Source organism: Dromiciops gliroides, chromosome 2 (genome assembly GCF_019393635.1).
Source record: "Dromiciops gliroides isolate mDroGli1 chromosome 2, mDroGli1.pri, whole genome shotgun sequence".
NCBI classification, from domain to species: Eukaryota; Metazoa; Chordata; class Mammalia; order Microbiotheria; family Microbiotheriidae; genus Dromiciops; species Dromiciops gliroides.
Window position 1 is genome coordinate 296,367,861 of NC_057862.1, and position 20,095 is coordinate 296,387,955.

Genomic DNA, 20,095 nt, shown 5'->3' on the forward strand with positions numbered 1-20,095 from the left:
ACAAATTGGTGAATCGTTTGGAATTTTTTTAGCCAACACAGCTTACCAGGCCTTCTGCCCAGGTGTGGAGGGGCTGTGGCATTCATTCATTCACCGGACAAGGAAACATCCATATCTAGCAAGCATCTTGTGTATTGAGAGAAGTCTGAAGTACTAAATGAACTATCGACCATAGGCAACCTAGATGTTATGTGAATTCACCTGAGTTTGGACATAGGATGACTATTTTTAGTGTACGTTTAGTGTTCATTTCTTGGAAGCAGAGTGGTGTGTCGTCTAGCCTCTCCTCATCCTGTAGAAATGAGGCTGCACTAGAGGGAAGCAAGGTGGGAAAGAAGGCCCCACAGACACAGCTGTAGCCACTTTCTGGACCTCCTCCCATGAGAGTTGGAGAACAACAGAGTAAACATTTTATCTTCTCAGAAAAGAAGGGACCTATTTGGGACAACTCAGAGAGAAGTTATTCCTCTCTAAGCCTCACTTTTCTCATCTATAAAACTCTTAATCTTGCTTGTGCTAACTTCCCCACAGAGTTTTTGTGAGGGTCCCACAAGATCAAAAGCATCCACATTTTGTAAACTACTTACCTCCATTTATAGCTGTTATTATGGAGGGACATAAGAGCCCAGGATAATTTTTCATTATAAAAAATCACCAGGGGCAGCCAGGTGGCACAGTGGTTAAAGCTCCAGCCCTGGATTCAGGAGGACCTGAGTTCAAATCCGGCCTCAGACACTTGACACTTATAATCACCAACATTTTCTCCATAAGTCATTCTCCATACTCTAACTACAAAATACAAGTAAGAGGACTCACTCATAGGTGATAGTATACTTCTTCATGACTGTAGTCAACCAGCGTAAATAATCTTTAAAAAACAAACTTAAGATTCTGAAAGGCACAAACAAGTCTAGTTCTCTAGGTCCTAGCTTCTTAAACTGTAGGTCATGACCCCATATGGGGTCCCCATGTAGGGATCACGAAAAATTTGGCAACAGTTAAAGGTCATCTATACCTATTTTATATACCTATATACCCAAGGTTGCATAAAAATTTCTCATGAATAGAAGTCATGAATACAAGTTTGAGAATCCCTGTTCTAGGTAGATTTCATATTTCAAAATCATTTTTAATACATACTTTATTTTGTTCTGTTTTACTACTTGATCTCTAAACATTATTTTTATTAGTGAGACTCAAACCACTTACTAAAAGATAGTTTCTCTTGCATAATCTAGGACACCTACAGGCATACGGCCCTCTTACTGTATGGCAGAAGGTTTGGGTGGAATCAAGTTGTGGGAGGAGATTAAGGAAGTCTTGGGCCTGACTTTTATGGAACCTAGGCTCTAACACCCATATTTGACCTTCTCTGCCTAGTTTCATTACTGTCTTTCACACGGTCTACATTTGTACCAAACTGAACTACTCATACCCCAGTCTTATCTTGCTCTCACCCACCTCCATGCATTTGTACCCATTGTACTACCTAGAATTCCCTGCTTTTCTCCCCAGGCAGAGAATATTTCTCATTTTAACTTTAATTTTGTTTATTCATGTATATGACTCATCCCTTAACCAAATTGCAAGTTTCGTGAAGGTAGGGATAGTATTATTTTTAATATTTCTGTCCACAGTACTTTTCATTTAAGGTAAATCAAGTTGAATTAACTTAATTTGATTTCTAGGCACAATGACAGCTAAGGAAGGTGTGTTTTGGGGTTTTTTTACTACTTTTTCTTTTTCTTTTTTTCCAGTTCGGTTTGGAAGCAGCAAGATTGACAAAGCACTGATAGATCGAATTGAGAGGGTTATAGGACAAAAACCACATCATTTCCTGCGTAGAGGCATCTTTTTCTCTCACAGGTAAGATTTTATGTTCCCATGTACCTCTTCATTCTTCCTGTTTTCCCCTACATAAGGACAAGTACATAAAATATGTGTGTATCCACATTTAGCATTTCCCATCTTAAACCCTTATATGGACCTTTTCCTATTCTGTGAGTTAGTTATAATAATTAGGATAAAAAATGTGGCAAAAAAAGGAAAACAGAAATTGCATGAAGCTAATACAGGAAAAACGGAAGCATTTTGATAATAGTGGCTTAAGTGATACTAATTTAAATATTACATTTCAGGGACAGCTAGGTGGCGCAGTGGATAAAGCACCAGCCCTGGATTCAGGAGGACCTGAGTTCAAATCCTGCCTCAGACACTTGACACTTACTAGCTGTGTGACTCTGGGCAAGTCACTTAACCCTTATTGCCCCTCAAAAAAAAAATTTTTTTAATAAAAAAATAATTATTACCTTTCCCCCAACATGCTACTTTGGTAGAATCAGCAGGACTCCTCTTAAAAATCCCCAAATTCCTGTGTAAGGAGGGAGTTTTCTATGAACACAGTGTATTCAGTAATTCTGTTAGAGCAGATAACGATGTTTATTTCTCAGTATTGTAACCTCACCATTATATGATCAGTATGATGTATTTGTTGAAAGATATTGAACCAAATCACTGCAGGGCCATACACTGAAGCATAACTCAGATCTATCAGAAGTCTTAAGCCCAGGTCACCAGAAAGACCAGGAGAACTTCACTGCCCAGAGCTTCAGAGATAGGAGCTTGTCTAGACCATATCCCATATGTGGAATAATTCCTGGTTGTACCTCATTCCCCCCACCTCGTAATAAAGCTATAGAGCTGGCAATGACTGAGAGTTTAGTCTGGCCTTCTGAAACCAGCCACCTGATATTTACTACCACAGATACCTAGCTAGAATGCCCTATCACCTCCATATATACCACTCTAGTTTTTTAATTGACAAGCTACCACCATATTGTTGTTGCCCCAGTCATCATTGGACCCTCTAAGGTAGAACCCTCACCAGCTGATTCTTTCCCCATCCTGTGATTTAGACTCACAACCAGTGCTTCACCTGTGCCTATGATTCATAATCCCGAACAATAGTCCCAACAGTGTTGTCTTACAGAAAGCCTATTCTGATGCCTCATCATGGTGTGGAGATGGCCCTAGATTCTCAATAGCTGCTATCAGAGTACAGGCTTTGATATAGTCTCCCAGGCTAGAAGGGCTTAGACTACAGGCCCAGCTATAGATGGGGTTGTGTCTGGTCCAAGGAACAGCCTAGCTAAATTCAGAGAAGCTCATCACCAAAGTGACCTTAAGGTGATGAATTTTTCCAACAAAAATTACTCTCCAAAACTACTAATCCATTAGAGATTTCAACCTATATAGATGAAGAGAATACCCACACTCACAATCCTAGATTCTTGAAGCATTAAAGTTTGCATATGTGGTATTACATATGTGGTATTTCCCCCTAATAAACTACTAAATCTCTAACACACATTAAATGCATAATAAATGTTCATTGGATTGAATTATAAATGAAAACAGTGTTCATTTTTATTTGGAAACATATAAGGAACCACTGCTTTTAAAAAATGTCAGTTGCATTACTTCACCTTTTTAGAATGATTAAAAACTATGTCTTAAATCGTTCTTTTAAAAGAACCAATTAGAAAGGAAGCAATTTAATTAGAAACTATATAACATTCATTTATTTGCTTGATTTTTCATTTTCAGATGGAATTTTGTTTAGTTGCCTTCCTCTGATACTTTTTCCAAGAAAGTCACACTGTTTCCTCTGTTCTCTTCTTACTTAGGGACATGAACAACATTCTTGACGCATATGAAAATAAGAAGCCATTCTATCTTTATACAGGCAGAGGGCCCTCTTCTGAAGCAATGCATGTAGGTCATCTCATCCCATTTATTTTCACAAAGTAAGTAGCACTATATATCAGAGGTTCTTAAATTATGATCTCTATTATAAATTATGGTCTTTATTATAATTATTATCATCTCATAATATAACTGATAATTATATCTTTTGTTATAATTTTAATTATTAAGTTCGAACAGTGTTTAAAATCTGTGACTATTATTTTTATAAACTCACCTGGAAACCAAATTTTTAGGTACTTAGAAACATGGAATCATAAAGCTGGAGGAAGCCTAGAGTCTTAGAGATGGGAGGAACATAAGAATCATGAAACCATATGAAGTACAAGCCAAGTGGCTCAGAATCATAGAATGTGAATTAAAATTAACCTTATAGAGCATCTAGTTTAACCTTTACCTGAAGCACAGATCTACTCAACAGCATCCTACAAAATGGTCATTCTACTTCTGCTTGAATATCTCTAGTGAACTGTCTTCATTTTCCAGTATCCCTTTTTTTACTTCACATCTTCCTGAGCTTATTTTTTAAAAAAGGAATGAACATCTTCGTGATCAATCTTAAAAAAGAAGTTGTACAACTTGCATGGGAAGTGCATGCTAATTTGTAGGTAAAGTAATCTTACTGCTTTAATTCAAACTATTCACTGGAAAGTCAAATATTGAAGCTAAAGTTTAAATACTTTGGCCACATAATGAGAAGACAGGGTTCATTGTAAAAGGCCCTGGTTTTTGGAAAGATTAAAGGCGAAAGGAAAAGGGGATGACAGAGGATGAGATGGAGAGATAGTGTCATGGAAACCATGAGCATGAGCTTAGACAGACTTCAGGAGGGTCACAGAGAGTCAGACACAACTAAACAACAAAAGAGATTCTGTGTTAAGATACTGTTTGGTGGAGAAAGATCGTAATGATTTGGGGGTCTGTATTTTTTAGGTGGCTTCAAGATGTTTTCAATGTCCCTCTGGTTATCCAGATGACTGATGATGAAAAATACCTCTGGAAAGAACTAACACTTGAGCAAGCATACGGCTATACTATAGAAAATGCAAAGGATATCATAGCCTGTGGTTTTGATATCAATAAAACTTTCATCTTTTCTGACCTGGAATACATGGGGTAAGTAGAAAGTACTTTTCTATTTTTTTGATATCTACACAATCCAACAGTTTACTCAGGGGTAAACATGCCAGACTCAAAAAATGCCAAGGCTCTTTATTAGGGTCCAAAGACCTGGGTTTGAGTCCTGGCTTTGGTCCTTACTGACTGTGTAGCCCTTGACAAAGCCCCTTTACCTCCGTGAGCCTCAGTTTCCTCATCTGTACAGTAGGGATCATCATATTTGTATGACCTGCTTCACTGAGAAGGTGCTTCTGGAGACGGTGCTTTATAAACACCAGAAACAAGAGCTTTCACTATTATTACTGGGGTTCTCTTATAAAAGGATCTTATATTGGAACCAAACTTTGATCTCTTCATTTTGAAGATACTAGAAGGAGATTTAGAAAACTAAAGCCTACTTTTCCGGAATACTTCTTTGCCTTATTTAAAACTTGTAGTATTTTCTTCCCTTTTTGATATTTGACTATAAAAAATCCTGTCTTAACAAATCAGTCCCTTTTTGTTGGTTTTTATTTTTAAATCATTAAAGTTGAATAACAAAGTTTGGAGAACATCTGAACAGCTTTTAATAGAGAGAAATTTTGTTTTAAGTATGTTGCTTAAAACATCATTCCAGGAATCCAGGAAAATTGGGGGAGGGGGAGGGGGACCCAGATTCTCTGTAAAGAACTAAGAAGTCTTCAGGACCCAGTAAGGGAAAGTGGATAGTTTTGGGTACATAGCTGATTCCTCCCTCATTTCTCCCTTATTTTCCTAGATACAACTTTAGGAATTGGGGTGGATTTTTCAGAAGGAAATGATTGACTTTGGATTTGGGATCTAAGGTCCTGGGTCTGAATCTCAGCTTGACTATTTACTACCTGTGTGACTGTAGGCAAGTCACACAATTTCTTCATCTGGTAGATTAGGTAGAGAGGTTGGCATCAAACCAAATGACATGAGACCCCTTCTGGCTTTCATCTGGGATCCTATGGGAAAAGGCTTGCCCAGGTTCACAGAGCTAGTGAGAGCCTGGTCACTTACCCAATTTTCTGTGAGTCTTATAGGAAGAAGACCACGAGGGGGTGTGGCACAGTAGAGAGAAAGCTGGGTTTGGAGTCAGAGGTTCTAGATTCAGAGCTTGGCTCTGCCACTTAAAACTTGGATAATAAATAAGTCACTTAATCTCTCTAAGCCTGAGGAAACCTCCCTTGTCTGTATAAAGAGCAGGTTGGACTGGATTACCAAGAAGGCCCCTTCCCACTCTAACTCTATGGTCCTTCCTGTTAACAGAACAATTCAGGCTGCATTATTGAATGCCTGCTCTGCCTGGCACCGCACTAGGTGCTACAAGGGGGTGGCAGTAGGTCTATGAAGGCTGAAAAGCAGCTCGATACTGGCATGATATAGTACAAAGAATTCTAAGTTACAAGTGTGGAGACTAGGGCATTTGCCTTCCCCTGCCCACGTGTGCCTATATATTTGACTGGTGCCTCATCATTTCAATTCTTGCTGGGCCTCAGGGTTCTTATATGTAAAATGAACATTTTGGACCAGACAATCTCTCTCTGACATCCTTTCCAGCTTTTTTTGGACGTATCCCTCTCAAGTGGCACAAACATAAGTCATTGTTCATTGTGAAAAATAATTGTTAAAAGAAAGGATTTGTTATACAGGGTAGGGGCAGCTAGGTGGCGCAGTGGATAAAGCACCAGCCTTGGATTCAGGAAGACCTGAGTTCAAATTTGGCCTCAGACACTTGACACTTACTAGCTGTGTGACCCTGGACAAGTCACTTAATCCCCATTGCCCTGCAAAAAAATTTTTAAAAAATTTAAAAATTTAAAAAATATACAGGGTATAAAATGTAATCCTGTCACCAGGCACTGATTAACGATTCAGTTTGGCAGCCATTTATTGATCTGCAGATGAGGCCCGATACTTAGCATTGGGATTACAGATATAGATTCAACTCTTTTTCAAGTCTAATATAGGCAAACACACATATACAGATAATTGTGATACCAGGGAGAATGAGGGAAGGCCCAAGTGAAGTGCTACGAGAAGCCTGGAGGGAAGAGAGCTTTGGGGAGAGCACTGGATCTGGGTCACAAGATCAGGGCCTGGATCCTGGTTTTCCTACCTATTACCCTGTGTGACTTGAAACAAATCGTGTCCCCTCTTGAGCTCTCCATCTTTTCCCCACACACTAAATGAAGGCATTGTATTAGGTTCCCTCAAAGGTCCCTTCCAACCCTGTGATCTTAGGAACTTTCTCCAAGTAGTTATTAGTGTTGTTCAGGAACACTCCCATTCTCACCTCCACATTCAAAAAGGAAAGGCAGGAATGACCCCAGACCTGTGAAGGTGTTAGCCACATGGGCATGCAGTGTTCCTCCTCAGTCTATGCAGTGCATTCTGAGGACAGCTACTGGTGAGATCTCCCCCTCCCTGTTCCCATGGAAATGGGGCACCGTATGGAGGCTTACTTTTTCAGTAAGGAAGGAGAGCCAGCATTTTTTTTTTAGCTTGTTGCAAAGCTCTTGATCCTTTTTTAAATTGCCCTAATTGAGTGTCAAAAATTCTGTTTGTTTCCCTTTAGTATTTTTCATCTCTTTTGCACAGTTTCCCCTCTTTGGCCTTCAGGTTCCTAATCTGTAAAAGGGGCAGGGGGGCTGGAGGGGTTATAATAAATGACCCAATATTCTGTCCAGCTCTAAAATTCTATGATTCCAAAGCCAATTCCAGGTCTGGCAGTCCAGGGTCTATGACTTTTTCTTTCCTTCATGGCTTCAGATACTTCCCGGGGTTTTTAGATGCTTCTAAACTACTTTTGTTTAGGAGAAGTAGGACAGTGTAATGAATGTCTCTCACACTTACACATTCTCATCCTCCCTGCCACCATCCCAGATCAGGCCCTAGTACATCACACTTTGTCTATAAGAATAGTTCAAAATTCATACTTATAGTGTGCTTTAGAGTTTACAAAATGTTTTTCTTAATTTATGGAGAAGTGTGCCACCAACCTCCTATTAGAGAGGTGAAGCATCAGAAATCTAGTATGAGACACACATTTTCAGACATGGCCAGTGTTCTTTGTTATGCTTAACTATGCTCCTTGGTACCAAAAGAGGGCTTTCATGGGGTTAAGGGGGGGGGGGGTAGAGTGATATTAGTGACCAGTGATAGAAATGCAAGAAAGAAGAGGGAGGAGAGACAAGAGAAAGAGAGAGAACATCATTTTTAAAAACATAGAAGAAAACACAAACAGGAAAATTTTGATAAATTTAACATACTTTAAAACTATTCAACAAGTTCTTAGTTTCATATATAATCAGTCCCCTTTTGTTGATCTTTGTATATTGAAATATTCCTGTTTAGTAATGATTAAGTTTATAATTTAAGAAAAAAAAATTAGTGCTTTTCTCACAAGAGCCCTGAAAGGCAGGTAGTTCAGGCATTATGATCCATGTTGAGAAACCTGAAGTCAGAGATAGTAAATTTTAAAGTCAGTCAACAGTCAAAAAGCTGATATTAAATACTTAACACTGTACTAAGTGCTGGGAGCACAAAGAAAGACAAAAACTGCCCCCCTTCCCCGCCCCCCCCCCCACCAAGGAGCTCACATTTTAATGAGGGAAACAATGAGCAGATGCCAGATATACCTTAAGATATGTACAGAGTAGGGGTGGCTAGGTGGTGCAGTGGATAAATCACTGGTCCTGGATTCAGGAGTACCTGAGTTCAAATCTGGCCTCAGACACTTGACACTTACCAGCTGTGTGACCCTGGGTAAGTCATTTAACCCCATTGCCCTGCAAAAAAAAAAAAAAAAAGATATGTACAGAGTAGATGAATGTCATCTGAATGAAACCCAGCAGCTGAGAGTTGGGTGGGAAAGGGAGATACCTAGAAAGGCCCCCTGCTGAGGGTGGTGTGTGAGCTCAGCCTGGAGGAGGGGAGCAAGGGCATTCCAAGGAGAGGGGCCAGTCCATGCTAAGGCACAGAGACTGGAAATAGAGGGGGCCCTATGCAAGGAAGGACTAGCAGGTAGATCAGCACAGCTGGATCATAAGGTATGTAGAATGAATGAAGTGGAAAGACTCTGGGAAGGACTTTAAGTACAAGAGGTCAGGGGGTCTTAACCTTGTTGGTGCCATGGACCCCATGTGCAGTCTGGAGAAGCCCATGAACCCAATCTCAGAAGAATGTTTTTAAATGCAGAAAATAAAATACAGAGGCTGACAGAGGAAACCATTTCTAGTGAAATACAGGGATCAAAGTATTTTCTTTAAAACAGATTCAAGGATCCCAGGTTAAGAACCCCCTCTACTACACTTTAATGATCTGATGGGGTGCTGTGGGCAGAGCTACGTGTTGGCAACTGAGTGGAGGACAGTTTGGAGTGGAGTGAGACTTGAATTCCAGTTTTCTGACTACACATCTGATAGTCTCTCTACTTTTCTTCCTTTTATAATAGCTTGTTGTTTTTTGGGTTTTTGTTTTTTTTTTTGGTGAGGCAATTGGGGTTAAGTGACTTGCCCAGGGTCACACAGCTAGTAAGTGTCAATTGACTGAGGCCGAATTTGAACTCAGGTACTCCTGACTCCAGGGCCGGTGCTCTATCCACTGCACCACCTAGCTGCCCCTATAATAGCTTTTTATTTGTTTGTTTGTTTTTTAATTTTTGCAGGGCAATGAGGGCTAAGTGACTTGCCCAGGGTCACACAGCTAGTTAAGTGTCATGTGTCTGAGGCTGGATTTGAACTCAGGTACTCCTGAATCCAAGGCCAGTGCTTTATCCACTACGCCACCTAGCTGCCCCCCCTATAATAGCTTTTTAAAAGGTATCCCTACCTCCAGACTCTCCCCCTGACACACCATCTTATACATGCTATCAAATTAATCTTGCTAAAACACAGCTGGGCTCTGTTCAGAAAATGTGACTGCCCACTCTCTAAGACAGCTAAATGATTTAATGGGCCTGGAGCCAGGAAGACCTCAGTTTAAATCTGGTCTTGGACACTTATTAACTGTGTGACCCTGGGAAAGTCACTTAATCCTGTTTGCCTCGGTTTCTTCAACTATAAAATCAGGATAATAATAGTACCCACCGCACAGGGTTGAAGTGACAATCAAATGAGACAATATTTGTAAAGCACTTAGGATGTGCTTGGTACATTAGTAGGTGCTATATAAATGTTTATTTTCTTGCTTTTCTCTTTCTCTACCAGATAAAATTCAAACTCCTTGGCCTGGCACTCAAGGTCCTCTGGGCTCCCAACTCTTCTTCCTGTACTCTGTGCTTCAGTGAAACTGAATTATTTACATACCCAAAACCTTTTGTTGTTGTTGTTGTTTCTATACCTGTACACAGGTTTATCTCTCCTTTTTCTTCCCTCTTCCCCCACCCCCTCCTGACAGAAACTCTACCTCTTCTTCAAGGCCAATGTCAACTATCACTTCCTCCAGTAAGCTTTCCCTGATCACCCAGTCAAAAGTGATCTCTCCCTACTCCAGATTTCTGTAATTCTTTGTTTATGCCACTCAGATTATAATACCTGACACTTATATAGCACTTTCTCATTTTAGTCCCAAAACAACCATTTGAGGTACAGGTATTACAAATATTATCATACTCATTTTATAAATGAGAAAACTGGGGCAGGGTCAGAAAAGTTAAGGGAGTTGGTTATAGTTACACAGCTTCCAAGGAGCAGAAGTGAGATTTGAACCCAGGTCTTCCTACATTACAGTACCACACTCTGTCTCTTTTGCCATGACGCCCCCATTCTGAAATATGCCTTTGCAGTTAGGCCTTATTTACCCTGACAAGACCAAAAGTCCCTGAGGCGAGGTGCTACAGTATCAGAGATGTCATGCTACCACTGATTCCCTCCTTCTGTCTTTCCTCTGTAGCACAAAGCACTGGCCCTTGCTCAAGGCATTCAGGAAAGATTCTTAAATGAACATAGTATGAAATTCTGTATTAAAGAAAACCCAGTTCTTAGAATTATTTTGATACCTATCACTAATGTTTAAAAAAAAGAGAGAGATAATCATCCCTCTTTCTCAATTAAAACCTCCCATGATTTTCCCACACTTGAGGCACCATCAATAAGCTCACCTTTGGATGAGCTTATATTATTTGTATAATATAAATCTCCTTCACCTGTTTGTTGTCTGAATGTAAAGTGTGTCCTTTCACTGTTTGTTCATTACAGTCTATGAATCATTATTGTCCGTCCCCCCCATATATCAGCTCTGAAAGAAAAGGGTCAGTGCCTGATTAATGAGTTAAGGATTTAATTATAATAAATACTCATGAAGATGCATGATTTTTTTAATGATGAGGAACATGATTTTTTTTTTTTTTTAGTGAGGCAATTGGGGTTAAGTGACTTGCCCAGGGTCACACAGCTAGTAAGTGTTAAGTGTCTGAGGCCGGATTTGAACCCAGGTACTCCTGACTCCAGGGCCGGTGCTCTATCCACTGCGCCACCCAGCTGCCAATTAATATTTTTCTTAAAAAAACATGTTCCGGGGCAGCTAGGTGGCGCAGTGGATAGAGCACCGGCCCTGGAGTCAGGAGTACCTGGGTTCAAATCCGGCCTCAGACACTTAACACTTACTAGCTGTGTGACCCTGGGCAAGTCACTTAACCCCAATTGCCTCACTAAAAAAAAAAAAGTGTATATATATATATATATATATATTAATCAAACTCATAGGTTCATAGAATTTAGGAGTGGAAGTGACCTTAGAGTTCATCCAGTCCAGCATCCCTTCTCTACTCCCAGGGCCACTAAATGACCAAGCTGGAATTGGAATCTCTCCACTTTACCATAGTGCTCACAGTTTGGCAATGTTGGGGCACAGAAGCTTCAGAGGAATCATCATTTCCAACCCCATGTACATGAGTTTCTGTGGCCACTACCTGGCAGAGTCCCCTCCATGCCATGACAAAGCATCAGAGGAAGATTTGTTTGAGGCGACCTCTGCATCTGACAGAATCAGTCAGCCATGTGTTTCACATGATCATTGTACATACCCCAAATCGATCTAGGATCAAACTTTATGTTTGTATCTAGTTAATGCTGATTAGATATCAATTTCTCATCCTGAGCACAACCCCAAGACCAGAATTTATTTCATTTTTGACTCTTCTTTGCAGGTCAAGTCCAGGTTTCTACAAGAATGTGGTCAAAATCCAAAAGCATGTCACATTTAATCAAGTAAAGGGCATCTTTGGCTTCAATGACAGTGATTGCATTGGTAAGATCAAATTCAGCTGTTCTGGAATCATCTATTTTTAGGTGAAAGATAATCTAATTATGTAAACCAGCTGTATTCTACACTAAGTACTGCTCTCTATGTGGAGACATCAGAGGAACACTGGGATAGCAACTTAAAACAACAGAATAATGTATGGAATTTAGGAGAATAGAATAAAGGTAATTGGGTACCCACCACAAGGGATTCTTCCTGAAATTTCTACCATGTCAGCTTATCCCATCAAATATTAAACACAGGAATGCATAAGGCTAGAGAACAAAAAGCTGATATAAGGCCATCAGTCGGGTCTATTTATCCTTATGTGAAATTTTACTTAATTTAGAATGTTTGTTGATCCTCTAGAAGCTTCATCCAGAAATCTGAATGATTGTTTAGTTTCCCTCTTCTTTATCATAGGATCAGTGAGGTATAATGTATGTAGAAAATACTTATAATCATAGAGCTGGGACAAACTTAGGGAATCATAGAATTATAGACAGGTAAAATGAGAAGGAATCATGAAATTAAAATAAATAAAATGGGCATATTTAAGGAATCATGAAATCATGAAATGATAGAACATAACTAGAGGTGGCCTTGGAATCATGGAATATCAGAGTAGAAAGATATCTTAGAAATTCTCTTCATTTTACACAGGCAGAAACTAAGACCTAGAGAATGGAAGTAAAATATCTTCCACAGAAATCTGGATTTTCATTTCAGTACATTTAATCTCATCATCACTTAACTACAGTATTTTCCTATGCATTAAAATTTTCACCTTTTTATAAAAACCAAAGCTATTGTTTATAATCTGTAGTTATCAATAGGATGCATGCAACCCATATGGCCCATTCCTTAATTTGAGTTAATGAGTTGGACAGATACCTTCCATGGGATAAGAAGGAATAGCTGAGGTAAACCATCAATACATTTTTAATCATACATCAGCTCATGCACTTCATTGGCTACATTGAAAGCTATCAATTTAAAAATTATGGCATCAGAGAGCTTTAAAGTTGGGAAGGATCACAGAAGTAATTTACTTCAACATATATTCACTCCCAAGATTAGTTCCTGGTCTTTTAAGCAATGTTATGAAACCAATTCCTGTTGATTCATTACAATTAATTTGAAGTCATTCAATTTAGAAGCCCAGATATCTTCTATCAAGTACAATAGTCAGCCTTGAATTTGAGTTTGAGTTCTACCAAACAGTGTATACCTGCTCCCCCAAGAATGTCCCTCATCACAGCATGGTTCAGGGAAAAGACTGGGATTCGAAGGACACCTGGGATTAAGGCCCAGCCTTGCCACTAACTAGCTGTGTGACCTTGGACAAGTAACTTTTTTCCTTTGGCTTTCAGTTTCCTCCTTAATCAGCTGGGGGAGGGATAGGCTGGGTGATATTTTTGGAGCAGGCAAAAAAAAATATCATGGGGAGTAGAAAAGTAAGTAAAGAAAGGCATCTCAAATGCCAAGGAAAGCCACCTTGTTGGGGTGGAAATGACTTTCCTTCCCCAATTGATAAGAAATAAAAGCTATCAATAGTCATACAAAAAAATGCTCTAAGCCATTATGGATTAGAGAAATGCAAATTAAAACAACTCTGAGGTACTACCTCATATCTATCAGATTGGCTAACATGATAGAAAAGAAAAATGACAAATGCTGAAGGGGATATAGGAAAATTAGGGCACTAATATTGGTGGAGTTGTGAACTGGTCTAGCCATTCTGGAGAACAATTTGGAACTGTACCCAAAGGGCTATAAAACTATGTATACCCTTTCACCCAGCAATACCACTATTAGATCTATATCCCAAAGAGATCAGAGAAAAGGGGAAAGGACCTATTTGTACCAAAATAATTATAGCAGCTCTTTTTATGGTGGCAAAGTATTGGAAATTGAGGGGATGCCCATCCATTGGAGAATGGCTAAACAAGTTGTGATATATGATTGCAATGGAATACTATTATGCTATAAGAAATTGTGACGGAGATGGTTTCAGAAAAACCTGGGAAAACTTATATGAACTGATGCAAAGAGAAGTGAGAACTAGGAGGACATTGTAAACAGTAACAATGATCAACTGTGAAAGTTTCATCTTCTCTGATCAATACAATGATCTGACAGTTCCAAAAGGCTCATGATGAAAAATGCTCTCTACCACCAGAAAGAAAATTGCTGGACTCTGAGTGGAAACTGAAGCATACTTTTTTGTTTGCTTTATTTTTCTTGCTTTATTTTTTTTTGTCAGTGGCTAAAGTGGAAATATGTTTTATGTGACTTCACATGTAAAATGGGTATCCTACTGCTTGCATTCTCAATGGGTAGGAAAAGGGCTAGAGAGAGAACTTGGAACTCAAAAAAATTCTATCTTGATGCTTTAACTGCAGAATTTTAAATGAAGAAACATTTTTCTCTTCTTTTAAATACAACTTTGATCAGAATTTGGCCAACTAGGATCTTGTGGACTTTTGTGAACTAGAGTCTGTAATTACCGATTTGCTAAAGCCTGAATATCCAGACTAGTGGCTGGAGATTCATGGCAGAGTTAGCTAGAAGCACCAGGAGTTGTCCTGTATCCAAAAAAAAAAAAATGTGTATTTTGTCGTTTTTTTCTTCTTTCAGGAAAGATTAGTTTTCCTGCTATCCAAGCTGCCCCATCCTTCAGCAACTCATTTCCACAGATTTTCAAAGACAGGACAGATATTCAGTGTCTTATTCCATGTGCCATAGACCAGGTGAGAAACCATTGCATCCTACACAATTTGAGCAACTTTAGTTTCTATATACTTTCAAGATTTTAATTGGGAGGAGCCCTAAAGTATTATCTATTTAGTAAGGTCTGGGCCTAGCCATAGGAAGTCTCCTGTAACTGATGCAAAGTGAAGTAAACAGAACCAAGGAAAGAATATACTAATGGCTACAACAGCATAAAGAACAACCACAAAAAATGAATATTCTGTCATTATAATGATCAGGTTGGGCCCAGGAAAATTGCTGTGTAAATGGACCTTTTCCCCAGAAAGGACTGTGGGAGTGGAGCATAACATATATTGTCAGATTTGGTTTAAGTTTTCATTAGTTTTGTTGACCTTATTTTTATTTTTTCTTTGTCAAAAGGATAAGGGAGGGGCAGCTAGATGGCGCAGTGGTTAAAGTACCGGCCCTGGATTCAGGAGTACCTGAGTCAAATCCGGCCTCAGACACTTGACACTTACTAGCTGTGTGACCCTGGGCAAGTCACTTAACCCCCATTGCCTAAAAAAAAAAAAAAAAAAGGATAAGGGAGGGTGGGATGATACATTTGAAAATGAAGGTGGCACAGTGGATAAAGTACCAGCCCTGGATTCAGGAGGACCTGAGTTCAAATCCGGCCTCAGACACTTGACACTTACTAGTTGTGTGACCCTGGGCAAGTCACTTAACACTCATTGCCCCGCAAAAAAAAAAAAAAGAAAGAAAATGAAGGTAATATATATAAAAAAAAGATTGATTTTTTTAAATCTGAGGCTAAAATACAATAGAAAATGATCGGCAGCCTGATGTAGCAGGAAAAGCCCTAGACTTGAACGTGGGACACCTGGGTTTGAATCCCAGCTCCCACATTCTGTGTTCTAGACTAAAGGCAATTTTCTTGTAGTAGGAAGTGCTTTGATCCAGGATTTAGACGACCTGCATTCAAGTCTGGGTCCAAACTGACTTTGGGCAAGTACGTTTACTTTCCTGAGTCTGATTTTCTTCATCTATAAAGTGGGGATAAATATGTTTCCACTCCCTCCATTGGGGTTATTATAAAGAAAGTGCTTTTTAGTCCTCAAAGCACCATGTTAAAGTAGATTATTTCATTGTTTGCCTCATATCATCTCTGCGTTTATTCTTCTCTTTTTAGGATCCTTATTTTAGAATGACAAGAGATGTGGCCCCGAGGATTGGCTATCCCAAACCAGCCTTGCTTCATTCAACTTTCTTCCCAGCTCTGCAGGGAGCCCAGACTAAAATGAGTGCCAGTGACCCCAACTCTTCCATCTTCCTTACTGACACAGCCAAGCAGATCAAGAACAAGGTAAAGACCTCCCTTGGCTAAAAAAAAAAAAAAACCAGCCTGTAGGTGGCTCAGTAGATAGAGCTCTGGGCCTGGAATCAGGAAGACCTGAGTTTAAATCCTGCCTCAGACACTTACTAGCTTTGTGACCCTGGGCAAGTTACTTAACCTCTGTTTGTTTTAATCCACTGGAGAAGGAAATAGCAAACTGCTCTAGTATCTTAGTTTGGTCCATGGGATCTCAAAGAGTCAGACACAACTGAAAAACAACAGTGTTTTTGAGAAACATTCACTTTTGCCTCTGGTGAATACTTGTTGTTGATTGTAATAATTTATACTATTAGAATAGCTATTACTGTAACTGCCTCTACTCATTTGATTTGGAGTATTGAGTACTGTTTCTAGAAATCCAAAAATGTAATGGATCATAATAAAGTGTGGTGCATGCTCCCCATCTTCTTCGCTTGTCTTGCATGAGGTTTTTTCCCTGCTCCCTTTTTTTAATGACCCCTTTCTGTAAATCAGTTCACAAACTCTTCAGAGTTCAAAGGGGACTGAAGAGATGATTCTAGGGACTCAAAAGTCATGTGAACAAAGTCCACATTCCATCAGACCCTACTAATCTGGAAAGGTCCTGGACGTGGAGAATGTGTCTGGCCCCAGACGGTGTATATTTGTCATCTAAGAACCAGACTTAAGTACAGAGAGAGAATCACCAGATGGAGGAAATGTCTTCCTTATGAAGACCATTCTCTCCCCATCCCCACCCTCCACCATGGAACATTGGCTCCTTGAGTGAAAGAATTGTTTTGTTTTGTGTTTGCCTTTGTATCCATAGTACTTATACTGGTAGTCCCTTGCAGATAATAGACACTTAATAAGCTCTTATTTGATTGAATTGACTCTGAAGAAATACATCCTTCAGAGATGGGTCTGTGAGGTTTCTTGGAGAAATCCCCACACCAGTGACATCTTGGGTGCTTGGAGTGTTGAAATAGCATCAATGGACATTCAATAGATACTGCTGTTTTGATATGTTCTGTTGGCTTATTTGTTTGAGGCTGGGTCTCCCTATCTCACCCAGGCCAGAAGTGCAGCAGCCACTCACAGAGCCATTCCTACTATTAATTGGCACAGAAGCTTTCACTTGCTCCAATTTTTCAGCCTAACCCAGTCTGCCCCTCCTTAAGCAGGAGGCACACCAGATGGGTACCAGACTTAGTAGAGACACTGGTTGTCTATAAGCCCTGATGCATCTCAAAATTCTCACACTTGGTGATCCACCAGCCTCAGCCTCTTCCAGCAACAGGGACTGCAGACATTTACCAGCACTCTCAGCTCATTTATCCAGATCATCAGAGATCAAGGTGTCACGAATTTTGTTCTGCAGGTCAACAAACACGCGTTTTCTGGAGGCAAAGACACCATAGAGGAACACAGAGAGCTCGGAGGCAACTGCGACATTGACGTGTCTTTCATGTACCTCACCTTCTTTCTAGAGGACGATGACAAACTCGAGCAGATAAGACAGGTATTTCTAAGGGCATAATCCAGCATTGCATGCATTCTCTGTCAGACTTTCTGTGCAGCCAGAAAGCAGCTTGGGGCAGCTGGGTGGCGCAGTGGATAGAGCACCAGCCCTAGATTCAGGGGGACCTGAGTTCAAATCTGGCCTCAGACACTTAACGCTTACTAGCTGTGTGACTCTGGGCAAGTCACTTAACCCCAATTGCCTCACCAAAAAAAAAAAAAGTACAGAAAGCAACTTGATTTACACTACTTTAAAACATTTCAAATAAATGGACAAGACACTTGTTCTCTTCTCTCTCAGTGATTGAATTTTGCTACTTAATTTGGCTTCAACTAATGTTTGTAACTGAATTTGGCTGGTAATATGTTTTATATATTTTTGACAAATGCTTTTAAAACACCTATTACATACAGAATATGATGTTCGGCATGTGAAGAGTTTGAAAGTTTTGATAAGCCACTGTCCCAACCTTCATGAAGCTTTAGTTGAATAAATAGGACACTTACACAGATAAAGACAATACATGAGAAGTGCGTAAGAAAGGAAAGCAGTGAGCTGACACCTCAGAGAGGAATGGTCATTTACCAGCTGACAGGGAAACCTGTCCTAGAGATGATGGTATTTGAATTGGGTCTAAAGGATAGATCAGAATTCAGGGCCCCCCTTACCATGGGGACCAGTGTAAACAAGGACAGCAAGGCAGGGGAGGAGTGTAAGTTACAAGGTAGCATCAGATTTGAAAAAGCCTTAAATACCAGGATGGGAAGTTTGAAATATACTCATTCAGCAATAGTAAGCCAACTTTTAAAAGAATGTTCTAAAACGGGAATCCTTAAGCTGGGATTCACAAACATTTTTGTAAAATCTATTGATAACCTTGCTTCAGAAATAACTGAGTTCCTTTGTACCTATGTATTTGATTTTGTCCATTTAAAAACCTTATTCCTAGAAGGGATCCATAGGCTTCATCAGATTGTCATCAGGGTCCATCACATACAAAAAATTTTTAAAACATATTCTTGAGATAAGAACTAAGAGGAACTATTTTAAATATTTAGATTTTGAGTTTGGGTGTATTTGCAGTAATGTGTCCCAACAAAATTGGGGGTTCAGATTTTTTTTTTTTTGGTTTTGTCTTGTTTCATTAAAATGAGGAATGAAACCACAGTGTCCCTTACATTAATCCTTCTACTCTGATGGAGAAGAATGGTTGTCCTTGTCAGGCAGAGACTATTCACTGGACAGAGAGTTTAGGAATATGTGTTTTTGGAGATTTTTCTAAGTTCCATTGTTTGGTGGTAGAAACAGTGCCAGACCACAGTGGGGTATAGTAAAGAGCATTGGATGCAGTGCCAGGAAATCTGAATTTAAGTCCCAGTTCCATCATTTCCAAACTCTCTTTGGGCTTCACATTCTTCATCTGTGAAAAGGGCATGGTCAGGGGGAGCTAGGTGGCGCAGTGGATAGAGCACTGGCCCTGGAGTCAGGAGTACCTGAGTTCAAATCCAGCCTCAGACACAACACTTACTAGCTGTGTGACCCTGGGCAAGTCACTTAACCCCAATTGCCTCACCCAAAAAAACAAAAAAAAAACATAGAAAAGGGCATGGTCAGGGGCAACTAGGTGGCGCAGTAGATAGAGCACCAGCCCTGGAGTCAGGAGTACCTGAGTTCAAATCCGGCCTCAGACACTTAACACTTACTAGCTGTGTGACCCTGGGCAAGTCTCTTAACCCCAATTGCCCCACTTAAAAAAAAAAGGACATGGTCATACTTGTACTAGATGCTTCACAGGGTTGTGGAGATCAGTCATCAAAGCACTACAGAAAGCTAAAGCACTCTGCAACCTTAAAGCACTAGAAAAAAGTGACTGATTAGCCTGAATGGCAAGTGGTGTGGCTTAATATGGCCCATATCTGTTGCTAACAAACTATGATTTGGGACAAGTCGATTGTACCTATACTTCTACATATCTGTGATCCAAACTGGTAGTTTTATCAGATTGACTAAGAGAATATGTGTTAATAGTCCCTTCCCATCATAGAATTTGAGAGTTGGAAGGGACCTTAGAGGTCACCTAGTCTGGCTCTTCTGGGAAAAGGAATCTGCACCTCCACATACCTCTAATGAGAGAGAACCCACCACCTCCCAAAGCAGCCCATTTATTTCAGTTTTGGATACCTCTAATTGTTAGGAAGTTTCCCCTTCCATTCAGCCTAAATTCAGTCAAATTCTATGAGCCCCATATGAATTAAGTCCTTACCTACCAAGTATGCAAAGATGAAAAGTGCTAAGGGTATACAACCCTCAGAAAGCTTATCATATTCCCAGAGGAATAAGGCATTTACACACATAGTCAGTCTGATGAGTTAGCA

General features: G+C 39.8%; 1 protein-coding gene across 5 annotated transcripts in view; it reads left to right on the forward strand.

The window, feature by feature from the left end:
- WARS1 (tryptophanyl-tRNA synthetase 1) overlaps window positions 1-20,095 on the forward strand; it is a 45,267-nt gene that overhangs the window by 23,779 nt on the left and 1,393 nt on the right. For all 5 annotated transcript variants that reach the window (XM_043983620.1, XM_043983617.1, XM_043983618.1 and 2 more), the window contains 7 exons: window positions 1,758-1,866; window positions 3,687-3,806; window positions 4,699-4,881; window positions 12,038-12,138; window positions 14,773-14,885; window positions 16,037-16,210; window positions 17,580-17,720. In XM_043983620.1, the coding sequence (XP_043839555.1) occupies window positions 1,758-1,866; window positions 3,687-3,806; window positions 4,699-4,881; window positions 12,038-12,138; window positions 14,773-14,885; window positions 16,037-16,210; window positions 17,580-17,720 (941 nt within the window). The remainder of the gene's footprint in view (window positions 1-1,757; window positions 1,867-3,686; window positions 3,807-4,698; window positions 4,882-12,037; window positions 12,139-14,772; window positions 14,886-16,036; window positions 16,211-17,579; window positions 17,721-20,095) is intronic.